The sequence below is a fragment of the Papilio machaon genome, chromosome 13, assembly GCF_912999745.1.
Source record: "Papilio machaon chromosome 13, ilPapMach1.1, whole genome shotgun sequence".
NCBI classification, from domain to species: domain Eukaryota; kingdom Metazoa; phylum Arthropoda; class Insecta; order Lepidoptera; family Papilionidae; genus Papilio; species Papilio machaon.
In genome coordinates, this window is record NC_059998.1 from 7,018,444 (window position 1) to 7,036,943 (window position 18,500).

At 37.1% G+C, this 18,500-nt stretch overlaps 1 protein-coding gene across 1 annotated transcript in view; it reads left to right on the forward strand.

Moving 5' to 3' along the window:
- Nucleotides 1-18,500, forward strand: part of LOC106709221 — a 69,734-nt gene continuing 51,234 nt past the window's right edge. The window contains exon 1 of the mRNA XM_014500974.2: nt 1-3,327. Within this exon, the coding sequence (XP_014356460.2) occupies nt 500-3,327 (2,828 nt within the window). The 5' untranslated portion in view covers nt 1-499. The remainder of the gene's footprint in view (nt 3,328-18,500) is intronic.

The window sequence follows — 18,500 nt, forward strand, 5'->3', positions numbered from 1 at the left end:
GCGCCACCGGAGCGCCAGCGCCGCTGTGTCCCCGCCCGCGCCCCTGCCGCGCCTGCGACCCGTCTTCCTCTGGGCGCGACAGCTCGACGGCAAAGTGCAGGAGGTCCGTTGTGAGGACTACGACCCGCGGAATCGCATCCGTATAGCGCGCACCGCAGCCGGCTGGCGCGTGATCCCGCGCACCGAGATCTACAACTCGATCCGTCTGCCGCCACCGCCGCCCCCGCAGGCGCGCGAACGCCGAGAGCGGCGCGGGCGCAGGCGTTACGCACGGTCCCGCCGACGCGCCCGCACGCCGCCCCCTGCCGATTGGGAGCTGACCCCCGATCTGGAGTCGCACATCCCATCCCACACGATAGCGGTGCCCCGAGCACCGCCGACGCCCACACCGCTGGACAACCTCCTGGCGGTCGCTGAGCTGGAGTTCAACCAGCAGCGCGAGGAGCGCCTTCTCGAGTTGGACGGCTTCCTGCCCGCCGAGGAGGACGCGCGCGACGTCATGTCGTTCGAGCTTGGCGAGCCGAAGTCTACCGAGGAGATGTTCTACGAGCGGAAGGCGCCGGCACCCGGCGAGCGCACCGACGACTCGTACCCGAGCGACGTCGCCGCCCACAAAGACCTCTTCGAGACCATCAGCGAGGCGCACTACCTCCCGGAGCTGGATGGACCCCATGACGAGACCTTACTGGAGTCGCTGGTCGAAAAAGGCTGTGAGGACAACCAGATCCTGGGGCAAGCGCTGGACAAGCTGGCACACCTCGTGCACGGGTCCGGAGAGTACGCCGATGAGGAGGAGGACATGTTGCTCGGCGACGCCCCGGTAGCCGACATCATCGACCGTCTGGAGCATTCGCTGGAGTCTCCGGGGCGGAGTAGCATCACCGCGGCACAGGGTTTGCTTCATCTGCATCACATAGGAGATCACATGCAACCGCCCGAGCACGGGCAAACGGTTGAGCAGACATTCATATCGGATCAAGTGTTCACACGCGAGGATCGAACTGAATGTTCCCTGGAAACCATAAGCGGCAGTTCGGATATGCGAGGGACGAATGAGTTGAACAATATAGGATTTGACCATAGTGCCGAAAAGATGCTACAAAATGACATCATACCAAATGATACGATGTATGCTGAACCCGTACCTGATCCCAATGAGACTTACGTCGAAAAATCTTTCGAAGAGCAGCGACCAAATTTGACGGAGCCCGCGTACTCCGATATCAGCGAAGTAAACGAACCCGTCAACGACACCGTCACGGACGTCGCTGATCAGATGGAGGAGAAGTGCATGACCGACGAGCAAACATGCAACGAGCAGGCGATGGCGTCTGAGATGCACGTGTCAGAAAATATCAAAGACATGGACGATATTAGTAACGATGAAATGCCCACCGACCTGAGCATAAAGAGCCTCGATAAGAATATGAACCAACACGTGGTGGCGAGCGATGCTCACACCACCAACACGATAGAAGACAATTTGTCGGACAAAAGTGACGAACAACCTAAAGATTTAAGTGTGCATCGGCGGCTGCCCACTCCGCATGCGTCGCCGCGCAGGACGGACATACCGCGGGCGCCCTCGAGAGAGTCAGATGCGATGCAATCTCCGCAACCAAGCGGTATCCCCGCCGTGCCATCCTCGCCGGAAATATTTACTATGCCACTTACAAAAAGTAAACAGACCTTGTTTTTGGAAACGCTACTTTCCTCGCCGTCGCCTAAAATGTACACGTCCGAGGTCACAATAACAAAACAGCAATGCGAGCCTTTGAATTTGGGTAAACATAGGAAATCGGCAAGTCCTACGGTCTCGAGCTGTTCCGATGAAATGCGAAAACTTAATAAAGATTTTGGTGAGCCCCAGGAGAAAAAGATGAGAAGAGAATCTAACGAAGACCTCGTCAAGATAACTAAAGTTTTTAACAAGTGCAGTGAAGATCAAAGCGTCGATAAATCTAAAAAGTCCGAAAGAGTCGCCCAAAAACCGACCGGCGAGATGTCCCCATTAAAACAATTACATCATTTGATAACGAGTTCCGAATATAACATTCCAGATCCCCTTTTAGTCCCTAAGGATAGTCTTAATGCGATTATTGCGGCCCCGGGCAAAGAAATACCGAGGTTATTGATGCAGAGACCGGAATTAATGCTGCCGGCGGTATTCGCTTTTCCCTCGGTCTTGCAAGATCCAGACATAAGCGTCGTGGCGCTGTCACAATTGGAGCAAATGATTATAGAAAACGATCAGAAAAAACTCACATCTCCAAAGTTAAAAGAATCTAAGTCAGCCCCGCCGAAGAGCTCAGCTACAGTTATCAGCTCGAGTGCAGAAAAATCCAATACACCCCAGCCGGATCAAACGATCCAACCGAAACCGATACCGTCTATGGACGCGTTGGCCGGTGACATAGACGCTGCCACCTCTGCAGCTCTCCACCAGATGCTTTGGCTGCCCTACCTCAACCAGCTGAAGGCGATGGAGGCATGCTCCCAGAACATGGACTTCCTGAAGGCGCTAAACTCCTCCGGATACACAGGGGCTAATTACAACGACCTGTCTCAAATGTTCAATCCCTCGGCACGATTCATGGGTCCGTCGGGCTTCCCGATGATGCCCCCGATGGACTACGACAATCGGTTGCAATTCGCCATGTGGCAGGAGGCGATGAACCAAGCGAACCCTTCGGTCCCCCATAGATCGAAACCTTCTCTGGAGGCCCAAATGAAGGAGCTTTCTAAAGCCAGCGACGTCCAGAACCCATATGTGCATTCGACAAAAAGCCACCAAAGTAAATCGCACTCTTCCGCTCGTACGAGTCCTATAGCTCACAACTACAATAACCAACGGCCAGTGCCCCACAATCCCTTCCTGCAGGGCATGTATCCCGGGATGGCACCCAACATTCGACCCAACATGCCGCTGCCGGGTCTACAAATACCGTATTTCAATCCGGGTCTCGCGAGTCAGAGATCGCCCCGGACGGGGCATCAGAAGAGTCCGTCGTCGCCGTACTACCCGAACAATAATTATCTGCAATCGGTGAAGCAGTCAGAGACGAGCCACCAGAGAAGCACGCCGAGCTCGCAAGAATCCCCACGGCCGCGCATTAGCGTCAAGTCGCTGCAGAACCTGCTGGAGCCGACGGCGGCTGCGGCGTCGAACGCGGCGGCTCGACGGGCGAGCGCCGCGCCAGCCGCGCTGGGCCGCCGCCGCGAGGAGCCCGAGGTGGGCAGCACAACGCCGGGCGAGCCGCCGCCGCACCCACCGCCGCACCCGCACGACCCCGCTTCCTTCCACCTATGGCATCCACTATTTGGCAAGTAAGTGTTTTTACATATGTAATCTTAACTTGTGTATAATTAAATAATTTTTTTACAGTTGACGTAGGTATACCATTTTATGTGTGAAATAAAATGTGAGTCTAGAGAAACCTCAACTCAACTTTAATACATACAAAAATCACATTTTATTAACTTATTCGTTAAGAAAAGTGTGTGTTGTAAACCATATCGGAAAAAAAGTTATGTTTGATTCAATAACGTTGATCTAAAATCAAACTTTTAAGCCTGCAGTTTGTTTTAAAATTATCGTTACAAACTCGCACGAACTATGTAGTTGGTAAACTTTTCTTATCTGTGGTATTATTAGTGCAAAATTTCTGCTTGATTACACCACACCATAAAACTTGCAAACTACGTATGTAGGTATGTACATAACGAGCGAAATGGAAAAAAAACTTGACCGTTTTACAGAGAATAATAAAACAAAATATGTTATCTGTAAAACATATCTGACGTGCACTTGGCGGGAAATTGATGTTCATCCCGATCGCCAATTTCGGGTTATAAAAATTTATAAGCTTTTTGCAAGCCTTTTTATACTTGTTATTATTAATAAATAATCAATAATTGCACATTATTAAATTAAGCAGCATTCAAAAGATTTTTTTATACACAACGTTATTTTCGTTCGTTGAATATTTTAAATGATGGCCAGTAATTATTAGCATCCTAAAACAATGTAAATAATTACAATAAACCTATTAAAAAGTTGCATTTGCAATTCGCTACGCAATTCTGATATAAAAAAAATATTTGTTTCATATTGTTGCACCAGCAGTCTCTTTGACAATTTGTTTTATAAAATGTATTTTATTTAGAAATAACCACATAATTCATATACAAATTAAAAGAATTCTTTTCCAACCTATTCATTTGGTCTTGACAGATATTTATTTTAATTCAATCAATTAACTACAAAAACACGATAAAAGACCAAACATAGAGTTAAAATTTTTATATAAATAGAGTTTCATTTATATTTCTGAATGATTCATTCAATAAGATGTGATAAAAAGTAACGCGTTGTACCACATCGTTAGCACATTTATAACGGAAAGAAAACACTGTTAGAAGTAACGAAAGAAATCAATAAGAAACTTGTGTCATCAATAAAGATATAGAGTCAATAGAATTATTGAACTTTTGTATTTTAATATACTGTATTCTATTAATGCATTAATTATCTATGTAAATAAATAAACTCAACTGTCATTTTGAATTTTGTAGGTTAGAAAAATACTTAAAATGTATATTGCTATCTTATGTTTTTTTATAAGTTTCAAATCATTCTATGACCTTAATACCTTCTTCTTATAATCTATTCTATATACATATTAATTAAATTAGAGTGACTGTATCGAGAAAAAAAAACATATCTCGTACACCTTGTAATCCTGGACTAGGGCATGTCCTGTAACGGTTCAATGGAATAAATTATATTGAATTTTTTATGAATATATTTTTCGCTTTATAAGTTGAGAGGTTTTGCATTTTCATTGACTTTCAATGAATAATAATGTAAAGCGCGTCGCTGCGTTATTCAGTTTGACAGTTTCGCAATCAAATTCGGTAACGAAACAATATTTGTATGAGCTATAAAGTGTATCACAAAATCCTAGGCAATATATTGAAATTGAATAATTTCATACCAAGGACGAAAACTCCGGGATAAGTTCAGAAAAATGACCTTTGATATACGTAAAATGTTGAATTTAACGTATATATTTTGTAGAACAAAGTAACAATTCATCTTTTAGTCAATTGTACACCTCTATCCTAGATACCGAGTTCAATTCCAGGTATAAACTTTTTCAATTCAGGTATTAATTTCCATACAACAATAAGTCTTTAAAAACACATACAAAATACTTTTTAAAGCATATTATTCTTCAATTGTTGAAATGAAAAATCCTAAAGTGCTTAGCCGAATTCGGGAGCAAATTCAACGCGTGACGTCACAACTGTACCTAATTAGGAGTACTTAGCGTTGCGATGAGTCAGAGACTGCAGGGGCCGCAATGGGCTTTAAAGTCACGGGTAACCGCATTATGTTCACTACGTTTAGAAACTTACATAAACGGTAACTATGGACAAAAGAAGAACGTAAATTAAAAATAAATAATAAATTAACTTATTGGATTTCGAATTTCGGTGGTAACGAAATATGTACAGAAGAGGAATATATCCGAACTATTTTAGTTTAAGAACGCTAATAATACAATTAGATTGAAAACCATCGGAACCAGCAGAATATAATGTTATAATTGAAAGCGCAAATGACACACTAGCTGTAAGCCCATACGCAAGGCGTTTTTTTAACGCGCGCTTAAAACGTGATGGGATAGAACAACAACATTTCCATGTATTTGTTCCTACGGCAGCGCTTTTAAAACGCGATACTTTTTATCGCGCAATTTTGAATTTTGCGCACTGGAAGGAGGAAACAAGATTGATTTTTAAGCTCATCGCTCAAGAGCCACCATCGTAGAGTCTTATCGGGGCGTTAAAAAAGTGCCTTTGCGAATGAGGGCTAAGATCCACTGCTATAACACCTGTCATCTTATTCAATCTCTTTGAATTAAATAAAGACATATGTTTCTGTACATGTTTCAGCTATGGAAACGCTAAAGTAGAATATGTTTCAATGAGGTCAAGTTAAATATAATAGAAATAACTCAGACGGACGGGATTCTTAATTGATTGAGGCTATTCTGAGTTCAATCAAAGGTTGATTTTATTCTATTTGTGCTTATTTGTGTCCTTGGGCTTATTAGGTCAGGCTTCACGGGTTTTGGGACAGATCGATGTTGCTGAAATAGCGAGAAGTCAAACAGTTACGTCTGACCTGACGACAGATGAGTTTCGTAATTATAATTCAAAGTTTTATGAAATTTTATACCAATTATTGTGTTAAAATATTCTTATTGAACTGGTAATGTTAATATTTAAGGATTTTTCTAATATTTTAAATCTTACTAATATTAAAAATGCGAATGTTTAGATGGATGGATGTTTGTTTGAAGGTATCTCCGGAACGGTTCAACGGATCTTGATGAAATTTTGGCACAGGTGTAGTACATAGTCTGGAAGAACACATAGACAAATATGAAGTTTTTTACGCGTGGACGGAGTCGCAGGCGACAGCTTGTGTTCTATATTTGAAATCCTATTTTTAATAAATTTCCAACATAGAATAGTTTCACAATATAGTTTGTAGGTACTAACCGACAGACTCAGGCCAATAGGCGCATTAAGTTCTCTTATCTTTTTGCAAGTTATTGGAGCGCAAAATCTATTGATTTCATTATCCAGCGCAGGGCAGATGGAGGAGTTAGCGGTAAAACCTCTTTATTATAACTTCATACAAATCATAACTACGAGTACAAGTTAGTATAGAAAGCACTTAAGTTGACACGTTGAGCAGAATAGTACTCTTGTTCCTGACGTGCCAAGTCAAATGCCATTATAGTTTTATTATTCTAACGATACAGTAGGGTATTTTTTCTTTTAATAGAGACTCATCCTCGCTTAGGTATTTAATAGACAATTGATATATAACCTTAATCAATTAAATACGTATATTATTAAAAAACTAAGACTCCATCTATTGGTGAAAAGAAAACAATCCTGAATAAACAAACTGCCACTTGCTCTACGTTTCCATAAAGTTCAATGCTAAATAATGTATTTGAATGTATTTATTTATAAAATCAAAGTAAAAAATCCTATATCAAAGTCCAATATCAAATATCCAAAGTGTAACTTTGCATACTATCAGGTAAAAGCGATTTACAAAATCAAAAGCTTTTCAAGTACAATTGGGACGCACCCCTCAGCCAAGGCGCACCCACAGTGCCACTGGAGTGTCTGCTAATGACACTAAGTATACGATAATCTGATAATATCTACTAAATTAGTAACGATCTGTTTTCTTTTTGTTTAATCCATTTGAAAAGACATATAAATTGGTCATTTTTTAAATTTTCGAAATGTTTACTTTTGCTTCTATCCGTACCGAAGTTGAGTGTAGTATTTCATCAAATTAAACACATAATCGACGCCAAAATTATGAAGCCCGCGTACTTCTCGCACAATCGAAATTGTTTGTGTCCGGGAAACGATCAAATTTGCAGTTTTTTGGACGAAAGCATCAAATGAAATCAATTTGATCTATAGTCAAACAAGGATATCTGCACCGGTGAGAGGGGCGCTACTATCACGGTTTCCGTCAGAATACATATAAAACCTACTTAAACCTAGAAAATGACATAAAAGAAAAAAAACTTGAGAGGTGTCAAGGGACACCCGGATGGAACGAAGTTCCTATGAATTTTCGTTATAAATTGTCACGTCGGTGCCATGGTTACTATAGCAAAAAGTGTCGTGATAACTTTTCGTAAGAATTTTTTCCGTCTAGTCCCCTTTCACAACGCGCGATAAGGAACTTCGTTCCAAAAATCACATGATAGCTACAACAAAAGAAGATCGTGTGATACTTTTGACGTTGACAGGAGGTCGCTAGTGAGCTGTCATAATTTATTTTGACTTGTGCACACTGGTTCAAATAGTCTTTTCAGTGTATACGTCACTAATCTGGTGTATTTTCATATATTTTATTTAGAACGATGAGAAAACATATATGGAGGTGAAACTGACGTGGTATCTTTAATATTTAAAAAGGCCACGTCACAAAGAGCTGTGTCTAATTGTGTTAAACGACGCCGGCAAATTATATGCCTGAATGTAGGTCGCCTTGAAACGGAATATTTTAAAATGTAGACACAACTGAAAGAAGTAACTGAATAAGTCACTGTCGCTGTATAAATTGAAAACATTACCACGACAGCCAAAATGCTTTTGTTCCGTTGTTAAAATTATTATAATTATCATGTAATAAATACATATTTATAGTATTATTTCCATTAAACTTTATTCACACCTAACTCTCGTTGTTAACTTCCCGCGCTAATCTCCTTTTTCACCTATCTTTTTCCAAAATTAAAAAGGCAAAGGTTCTTAGTGGCAAGCATGCCACCCCTTTGGCAGAATGTTTAATTCTGTATTCAACAGTCGCTCCTAGAGTCGGATAATTCTAAATACAAAAATTAAAAATAATTTTGAACGTGACACTGTCGACTTCCGTTTATTTCAGACGACATTTTAGTTGTAAATGTCAAAAATGCAATTTGAGTGTTTCCGTTACGGACGGGTTTCCATTACTAAACGTTAAAAAAATATAGTATAAGGTGGTAAACGAGCAAGCGGATACCTAAATTCGCCAATAAGCGAAACAAATGCTGCCCATAGACATAGACAAGGTAACATTTCCCCGTCACCGCGTAACAGTTGCCGCGTGTCACGTCAAATTCATAGCGTTTAGGGAAAGAGGGATATAGTGCCAGCTGTCGCTGTCGAAATAAAAAAACTTAATAAGTAGCCTATGTGTTTTTTCAGACTATGTTCTACATCTGTGCTAAACTTCATCAAGATCCGTTGAGCCGTTTCGGAGATACCTTGTTACAAATATCCATCCATCCATCTAAACTTTCGCATTTAGGACATTTGTATGAATTATTTTTAATTTTCAGAGAGAAATATGTTTTAGTATGAATGTTTCAAACCCAACGATTAAGTTTTTTAATATTTTTTTTTTTCATAATAATTAGCGGATATTTTTAGAATCTGGTACCTTTGAGACCATCTTATTTAACAAAAAAAAAGTTAAGACTTTAGTTTTCTTGTTTGAAAGTTTTTGGCTGTTAAAAACTTTGGTTAAAGTCTCGAGTGACCTTTTCGTTTTCCTTCTCACAAATTTCCAAGTAAAGTTTTCGCCCACCTTCCGATATTCTATACGAAGCCATAAACAGCTTTCAAACAGATTAAAAAAATATTTCTACTAACTTTTCGTACATATTTCTGAAGTTTTAGAAAAGTTTAAATCCTTGAAAACTTTATTTTTATTTCTTTGTGACCCAGATTTGTAGATGTCAAATGGCTTCTTTGGATTAAATATAAATTGGGTAATTAATAAGATATAGGAAAACTGATTTGAACTTCTTCTGTTTATTAAAAGAGGAAAATTTTGTATGCATGTATTTTTGTAGCGGATAAAATCAATAACTACTGGACTGATTACAATAATTCTGTCACCGTTAGAATACTACATTATCCTTGAATTACAAAGGATGGATGGATGTTTGTTTGAAGGTATCTCCGGAACGACCCAACAGATCTTGATGAAATTTGGCACAGATGTAGAACACATAGGCTACTTATTACGTTTTTTTTTTAATTCCGCGCGGTCGGAGCCGCGGGCGACAGCCAGTATTTAATATTGTTTAAAAATTGTACAAATACCCACACACACGAAAGCGGGCCGCTAGTACAGTACATTTCAAAGGAAATCACCCGTCAAATAGTGACATTATTAAATGTTTTACAAAGAGAATGTGTCTAGAACAAAGCGTGGGCTGCATTTTAAATCTAGACAAACACAAGTTCTATGTATGTACAGTTTATTTCATACAAGGACAGTGCATAAATAACATATGCGGCCACGTCTTACTACCTCTGAATCGATTTTCTATTAATTTATTCTTGTCAAATTACACACGAGACAACCTGTTTTCCGATAAAATGTTCCCATTACAGACCTTTTATTTTATAGAGACAGTATATTTAATCATGCTCGTATCCTCACTTACTTTGGTCACGTATGTAGAAGCAATGATGATGCATCCATTGAACGGTTAGTAGTGCAGGGTTAGTAGATCGCCCATGAGGTGGATAGACCAGGTCAGAGCCGCAGTAGATGTCCCCTTACATGTGTGTGCGAAAAAAGCAGTAGTCCGGGAAGAGTAGAGGCGTCTAGTCAAACGGGTCACTGCACCTATTTGTTGACCACGACCAGTCTGTAAAGACTGAAGCGACTGAGAAGAAGATCTTTAATCAACATGCAGGTTAGCACTGGCTGAATATTGGTGAAATCATATTGTTATCTTAGTTCAAAGAGAATATAAAGGGTGGCAACCTTTTTTTTAGTTCTTTTTTTATCTAGCTGTCATTCTATTCATGAATTATTCTAAAACTGACATGGATATTTTTTTTAATAATTTGGGCACTAAATTGATGCCTTTGCATTTGCCATCTTGGCATCTAAGGCAATGATTACAGTTTGGCATTTGACAGCGACTTGCTTGCCAAAAACTGAGCCCAATTTTGGCAATTAACTTAACACGAAAGTGTGTGACTACAACCTACACTTACACTACGTTCCAAAAATATTTGAGCGTCCTTACTTTGTTTAAAATAAATAAAAAAGTCCAAATTTGCAAATTTTTACTGACACTATTTTTTTTTGAGTTTTATGACGTCACAATATTAAAATCCATTTTTTAGTCCTCTTCCCCTTCACTCACTTTTCTTATAAGGAAGGGATGGGAAAGGGAAGGGGATTTGGTGAAATATGGGACGCATAGGAAGGGGGAATATCCTCTTTTTGTACATCCCCTTCACCCTTGATTAAAGGTAGGCATCTGCATTTGCGGATGTCTCTGGGCAACGGTTGCCTGGCTATTTCGGCGAATCCAGGTGTCCGTTTGCTCGTTTGCCACCGTTTGATATATAAAAAAAATAATCCATCTAAAAATATTCCAATGCGCTTTATTGCCAAACTTATGGTTGTTTAAGCAATCCCTCAGCAAACACTTCTTATTACTCCGTACTAAGGGTCATATTTTAAGTGAACCTAAATTTAGTATAAGATAACAATCATTAAACAATTCATTAGAGCAGAGATAAGAATAAAAATTTAAATTCATCTCTGTAAGGATGTTTTTCCGCTCTATTCGGGCATTGACTTTTCAACTAAGCTGTCTCTGTGGTCACGTGAGAATCGAATCAGCCACGATTATTTAGCAGCCGCCTAAGTCCATGTACATCACAGTAAAGGAGTTTATTGCATTAGAGGAAAATGTGAAAATGAAATACGAATGTAAATGATAATGTTTTTCAAATGGTTTGACTTGAATTTAAAAACATTACATAATGCTGCCGTTTTCTTCTATCTTCGTTTTAAACATACATTAAGTCAGCAAAAATTGCGTCACTAAAACGTGTCATCTATGCTTGTTACCTAGGGTGAGCACACATTTTAATTTGGTGTGATCTTTAAATCGATAAATGCGAATTTTTAGATGGATAGATGGAAGGATGTTTGTTATTAGGTAACTCTAAAGCGGTTCAACGGTTCGATTAAATTTGGCACAGATTTTCATCTAATTAAGTTTTTTTTAATACCGCGTATACGGAGTCGTTAGTGACAGCTAGTCCAAACAAAAAAAAAAAAAGTTTCTCAAGTACTCCTTATATTGCCTTCAAATTTCAATTATGACTTAGAATAGTATTATTAAATTTACAGTGACTTTTTACTGAAAAAATCTCATGTTTTTGTTTCGTTGTTTCGGCAGTGGAAACACACGACATGTTTTACAGTAAATATGTCACTTACATGTGGCACAAAGTTCGCTCTACCTCGAGTGTAAAAGGTTCTTTACAAATGTATTTGATTTGGAGCCTCCATGACCTATATTTGTGCTCCTGTACAGGCCATGAACTCCTCACCCCTGACCTCCCAACCCCCAGCTACCAAGTTGCCTAGCGGAAGGTTAGGGGGTGGAAGAGAACAGGGGGATCGTAATCGAATATATCACATTCACAGTTTATTGCTTTATATAAATACCGCGACTACGTTCGCGCGGCATTAAAAAAACTTTATAAGTATGCCTATGTGATATTCTAGACTGTGTTTTACAACACTGCCAAATTTCATCAAGATCCGTTGACCTGTTCAACAGATACCTTCAAACACACATCCATCCATCCATCCATTCATCTATACATTCGCATTTATAATCCTCCCATAAGATTATGATATTAGTAAAATTGCTAATTTTTTCTTTATTAAATTCTTGGGTGTTTCTTGTTCTTCCTTGAGAAAGATTTTTATAGTTCTAGTTAATGTTAAGAGGAATATATAAATAAATAAATAAATATAAATAAATAAATAAATAAATAAATAAATAAATAAATAAATAATTGTTGCGGGTTACTGCAAGCTTTTCAGACTAAATTTAGAAAGATTCGGGTGAAAATTACAAACGTATTTGCCTCTAACAATATAAATAATACGTGGTCTTGAAATACATTACTCAATCAAGCAAAAATATCTCTTCAATTGTATAATTTGTTGATGAAAATGTTACAAAATTTCTGCAATTTCCAATGTTACGTAACACTGAAAATGCTACATCCGTAATGTGTTTGCACACACAGAGTAAGGTCTGGCAAAGCTCAAAGCTTGTATATGTACATATAGTATGTATATATTCGAATATCCGGGCCCAGGCAATCAATGGAGCCAACTGAAGGCTGTTCGCGTGACGTACGTGCGAAAGAGACGCGTATATATCGTAAGCTGAAGTGTGAACGGTGTAGACGCCCGAAGCTATTTTATTAGGGCGTTACAGAGTTTATTGCAGCGTGCACCAACGTTTCGTTTTAATTGAAATTGCCCTATTTTTTTTTACTACCAACTTAAGTTTGAGAATATAAAATTAATTTTTTTTTTAATTATTAATTAGGTTATGTTAATTGAAGACTATAAAGTTTCAGTTTCTTACATAACGAACTCGTAATTTTAGTGACTAAATGTCCGAAATGTAGCATACATTTATGCTTCGAGGATTTAGACTTGTCGAACTAATGAGAAATTGAATTACATGTATGCATGTTAAAAACTTTTCAATTAACCTTCTCGTCTCCGTCTACCATAATTGGATAAAAGGATCGTAATAATTACGCTTTGTTTAACCTTAAAATAAAAAAATATTGACTGAGCGATGTTGTCAAATTTTCTGTTCCTGGCAGAACGTCACATAACCTTTTGCCTTTATAAAAATTATATGTCAATCGATTTTGGCGCGCTATTGTTGATGTATTTCTGAACGATTGAAGTTTCATAATCGAGTGGCGACTGTACCGATATTATCGTATTCCCATCGACATTCTTTCGCCATTAAAATTGCTTACCGCATTTTATATCTTGATTTCATTAAAAGAACGCATTAAATGCTGCACGTATGAATCGGCTTACAAAACGACAACTGATATGTAACAATGAGTTTCCATTGCCAAAACATTTGTACATAAACGTATGTTTTCTTACATGTTTATTGGCAGAGGAACGTAACTTACAATAGAATAAACATAAATGTTTATTTGTCACACTGCCGACATTTCGGTAGTGGATGACGCAAGTGAATGTTTTAGCCCTGAAACAAAAATGTTTTTAATTAAGTTATTTGGTACACAAATCTTGAAGCAAAACTTCCAACCTTTGGCCGACTTTTTGCTAATTAAATTAATCAAACACATTAATTAACAAACGGCTGGACTGACAAGGAATTAGTGTTAATTAATTGCATAACGTTTTGATTAATTAATTCGTAAGAGGACGGCTCTCCGCTTTAACGCGATTCTAATTGCGTATTGAACGAGCGCTTGAAAAACAAACATTTGATCGCAAATATTTTCATTTCAACGTCAATAAAAAAGTTAATTGATTTGAATAGATGTTAAGTAAATATACTAATTGAATGAATACAATTTTTATTAATGATGAATTTTATCGCAATATTCAAAAGAATTAGAATCTAGAAATTTATATTTTCGGCTGATATTTTCATCATCATCATCTCCTTGACCTTGTCCCACCTACGTAGGGTCGGTGCATCAGGCTTCCGTGCTCCAAATGAATGTCCGCCATCATCTCCATTGTCACCCCCTTCTTGATCATGTCATCTTTCACGCAATCCATCCATCTCTTCCTAGGCTAGGACTTTTTTGTATGTAATAATAGGTACGTAATATTGGAATCAGTCTAAATCTTAGTTGTAGTAATGAGGTTTATTCCTTTTTAGTATCTGGCAGTAATTGTAACTTTTATCTCATATATTTTTTTTTAAATTCGTAGTTAAATTCTGACTGGTTTCAAAATTAATATGTTTCTTATGAGTATTAAAAAAATATTATATTCCTTTTTTAAAATATATTCACAAAAACTTTATCACGAATTTCATAATTCAATTGTCTGACGCAACAGTCCTTCAATTCGTCCTTTCCGTAGGGCATTCAGTATTACATCGTAGGTCGTCTAGGGCGCAGATCTCCCCCTACTTCAACCCCCACTCCTAAACAGCCCCCCTGGCAGCCCGGCAATACAAACTTTCTACAGTCGGAAAAATACTAACATTTTTCTAATATTTTCTTTCCAATAACTGTTTACGAAGATTACGTTCCGAGAAAAATTTCTTCCATCATATTACTTCTATCAACAAACTTTCATCGCATTAGATTTCGTTCCAATATTTTTATATTAAATTTCTAATATATATTTTTTCATTACACAAAATGTAGCTTCGATAATATTAACTTGGTATTGAATTAATTTATAAGGTTGAGAATAGTAAAAAAAAAACAAAGAGTAACGTCTTGATACAAGCATTTGACATTTTAGTTTTTTTTTATCTTAGGACTTAATAAGGAGTCAAGAATTAGCTTTATTGATACTAAGCACAGATAATATCGATCATTAGGTGACTTACGTAATATATTTATTATCTATGTCAATTATTTTAGCAATATCTCTTCATAAATTTGTCGAATATTACAAAAAAATAATATTAATTCAGTGTTAAAAATGTAAGTAGTATTTATAAATATTTATGTAGTCGGTAAATTAAACTTAGTAACAAAATCGAATGTCACTATTGACCCTTGCATTGTAAATTTGATTTAATTTGAATCAAATTAAAACGGTACTTATTCGGTATTATTTAAAACTTGGTACACTATAAAGGTGTGTGAAGAGTGTGGTTCTTTTTTTACTTGTTTTTTAAACTAAGTACACTTAAAGTCGCTCAGGCTAAGTGCACTTCGCGCGAGGACAGGAAGCGAGTACTATCTCTGTCTATCCTTATATAAATTAGATTGAACTTATGTATAAATACCGACTACGAAATCAGTAATTGATTATTAAGAAATGGAAACGGTTGCTTTATTGACTATTTATATAAGAAGATGTTCTTAGCGATTTAATTCACTTGAATTCCTGACAAGTATAGTGGCAACATCTGTCTTGCAGTTATAAATAATAGCTCGGTATAGTCAGTACAGTACATAGTCAAAGTTTTAAAGAAGTACCAGCCGTAGATATGAAACAATAATTTCCATTTCGATGAACAGTGTTGAATTTGAAAATTTTATTTAAAGTTATGAGTTATACTTTTGTTAAAAGAAAACAATTTTCTGCTTTCTCTAAAATTGTTATTAACCATTTTGGAAGCTGTAAAAACAATTTTTACTAAGTTTTCGTTTTTTATTACTGTAATTATAAAACGTATTTACCGAAATATAATCTACATTTCGCGGTCAAACTGCGACCATAGATAAAAAATTACCATCATAAAATTCACACTGGCACACAATAAGCATAGAAGCGTTGCGGACAGTTATAAATTAATGACTGACTGGTTTTCGGACGAATGCAATTAAAAAAACAAAAGTCGATTACATGAGGTTACCTCACCGCAAGGTTCAACGACCTCGAACACGTCGCGAGTCGCGACCTTTGTGACTCACTGTAGCTATGCTAAACCAAAATAAACCTTTTTTTATTTTTAAGACGCTTAATAATAGATTTATTACATTTAAGAGATCCATGTGATGTGATGAATTAATTTTGTTTTTTTATCTATCATATTTAAAGTAATTTTTCTACATTAAATGAAATAACTGGTATAAAATAAGTTGAATTCCATTTTTAAAAAACTCAATTAATTGTATGTAGTTCAAGGCAGCCAGTATTATTTAACTAGACTGAGACAAAATAATTCAAACTTCATCACTATGAATTGACACGAGTGCAGGTGTGAAGCTATACATGGGTTATTTTAACCTTTACTGCCACTCTTATGTTTTCATTTCTTTGGATAATTCAACCACACTATTTATTACAAAGCTTCAGTAAATGGAGTTCAACAATTCGTTATATTATTTCCAAGGAAAGAGTTTTTGTGTAATTTGTAAATTCCTTTACGGGCTATGTTTTAATGAATTAAGTTTGCTTTTATAACATACCAGCTGTCGCCGGCGACTCCGTACGCGCGGAATTAAAAAAACACTTAATAAGTAACCTATGTGTTCTTCCTATGTTCTACATTTGTGCCAAATTTTATCAAGATCGGTTTAGCCGTTTCGGAGATACCTTCAAATAAACATGCATCCAAACATTCTCATTGATAATATTAGTAAGAAGTGAGATAAGTAAGATATTTTATCATTACTGTATATTAAAAACACATTATTTCAGATATACATATACGTTATTTGTTACTTTCTCTTTTCAAAAATAAACTTTATGTCACTAAAGACAGAATTTTATTTTTAAACGATGAAATTAAATAATAAGATAATTAAACTACGGAACCACTGATTTTTTGGAAGTTATATTCGTTATTAATAATATTTTAATGCATAAATTAAGATGTAGCCATCCAGAGTAAATCGTCAACACTATCTAATAAGTGTTAAATAAACTTCTTAGTTTGAACAACGAGTTCGAGGATAAGGTGTTATTTCGGAGAGTGAATTTAAAATCAAACATGGTTTATTAATTACTTATTAGATAATAGTTGACAGTTAACTAATTTACATTTGTGATTATAGAGCGATTTAATTTGCGTAGGCTTTTTCTATAGGCATGCAATTTGAAACAACAATCAAAATGTCTATAGCTTCTGTGAATTCAGCTTTATCAGCATAACGTGATCGCGAATCACGTCCGGCCATTGTTGTTTAATTTCTAGAAAAAAATATGATTGAACATGCTGTATAAACATTAGGTAAAGATCCTTTGCAGTAAGCCGAAGAATCTATTCGTGTAGGATTACTGAGTATTTTGTGGCTACTTATATAGATAAGACGATATAAATACATACGCAGGTTCTTAGAATAATGTGTTTGACTGTAGTCTGCGGCGCAATTTTATAGTCACAACAAACTAGTATTCTATCGTAATTTCATATGTTGTGGCGTGGCGATAGGTGAACTGAAAACCAGCGCAGGGACTGCTATAGGCCGTCTCTGCATACGCTGAGTTGGCCCCTTTTACCACATTTCTCTAAATTATTTTCATAAATATGTGGTGTGATTTTTTTTTTCTCTTGTACTTGTGTGGTAATAAACGAGTTTCTATATGCACTTTAGATTACGTCATAACTAATTAGTTTTTTTTTTAAGTAAAATTGACTAATATGCAAATTTTAATCATCAGTTTATTAGAAAAAAATATCCAAGAAGGGCGGTATTAAGAGCACCCGAAAACGATGTACATGTGTGCGTAGATGTATGAATGTAGAAGAAGTGAGAGATGTGTGTTAGGATCGCGCCAAATGGAGGTGCATGGTCTCTGTCTACCCATTTGGGTTACGGGCGTGAGTCATATTCTTGTAGTTTATTAGTTTAATTTAGTCCTATTAGATGCAAATTCCGACACACAAATTGAAAGTAGATAATAGACGTAGACTACACAGTTGTAGTCGTGATATTTTTGTTTTTTTAATAAATTAGGTAGGTACTCGTGCTGAAACAAAATTGTTGTATCTCGTTCCAGAAAGAAATATTAAAAATGTAATAAAATTTCCAAGCGTATCGTTGAACAAAGGGTTTATACATAAAAAGAACGATTGCGACAAACAAACAGGAAGATTATCCCTTGTTATATTTAACCCTAATTAAATTTCACCGTTTCATAGCGCCGGAGAATGTTGACCTCTTTGTATGTAGATTGTATGTGGATTGTATGATACGTATCTCATTGTTGGTGTGGAAAGTCGAGGTCTTATCCATCTATTGTTAACGTCTGATCCGCTTACATACATATGTATTTATGTTTAGCGCGGGCGCTGGACCATCACTGTTCAGAATATATCATCGCTTTCACTGGAACAATGCTTTACGATTATATTTTTCGCTGGAAACAAGTACATTATCATTACGACTGCCGAAATTTCATAGACTTATTAGCGTTCAAA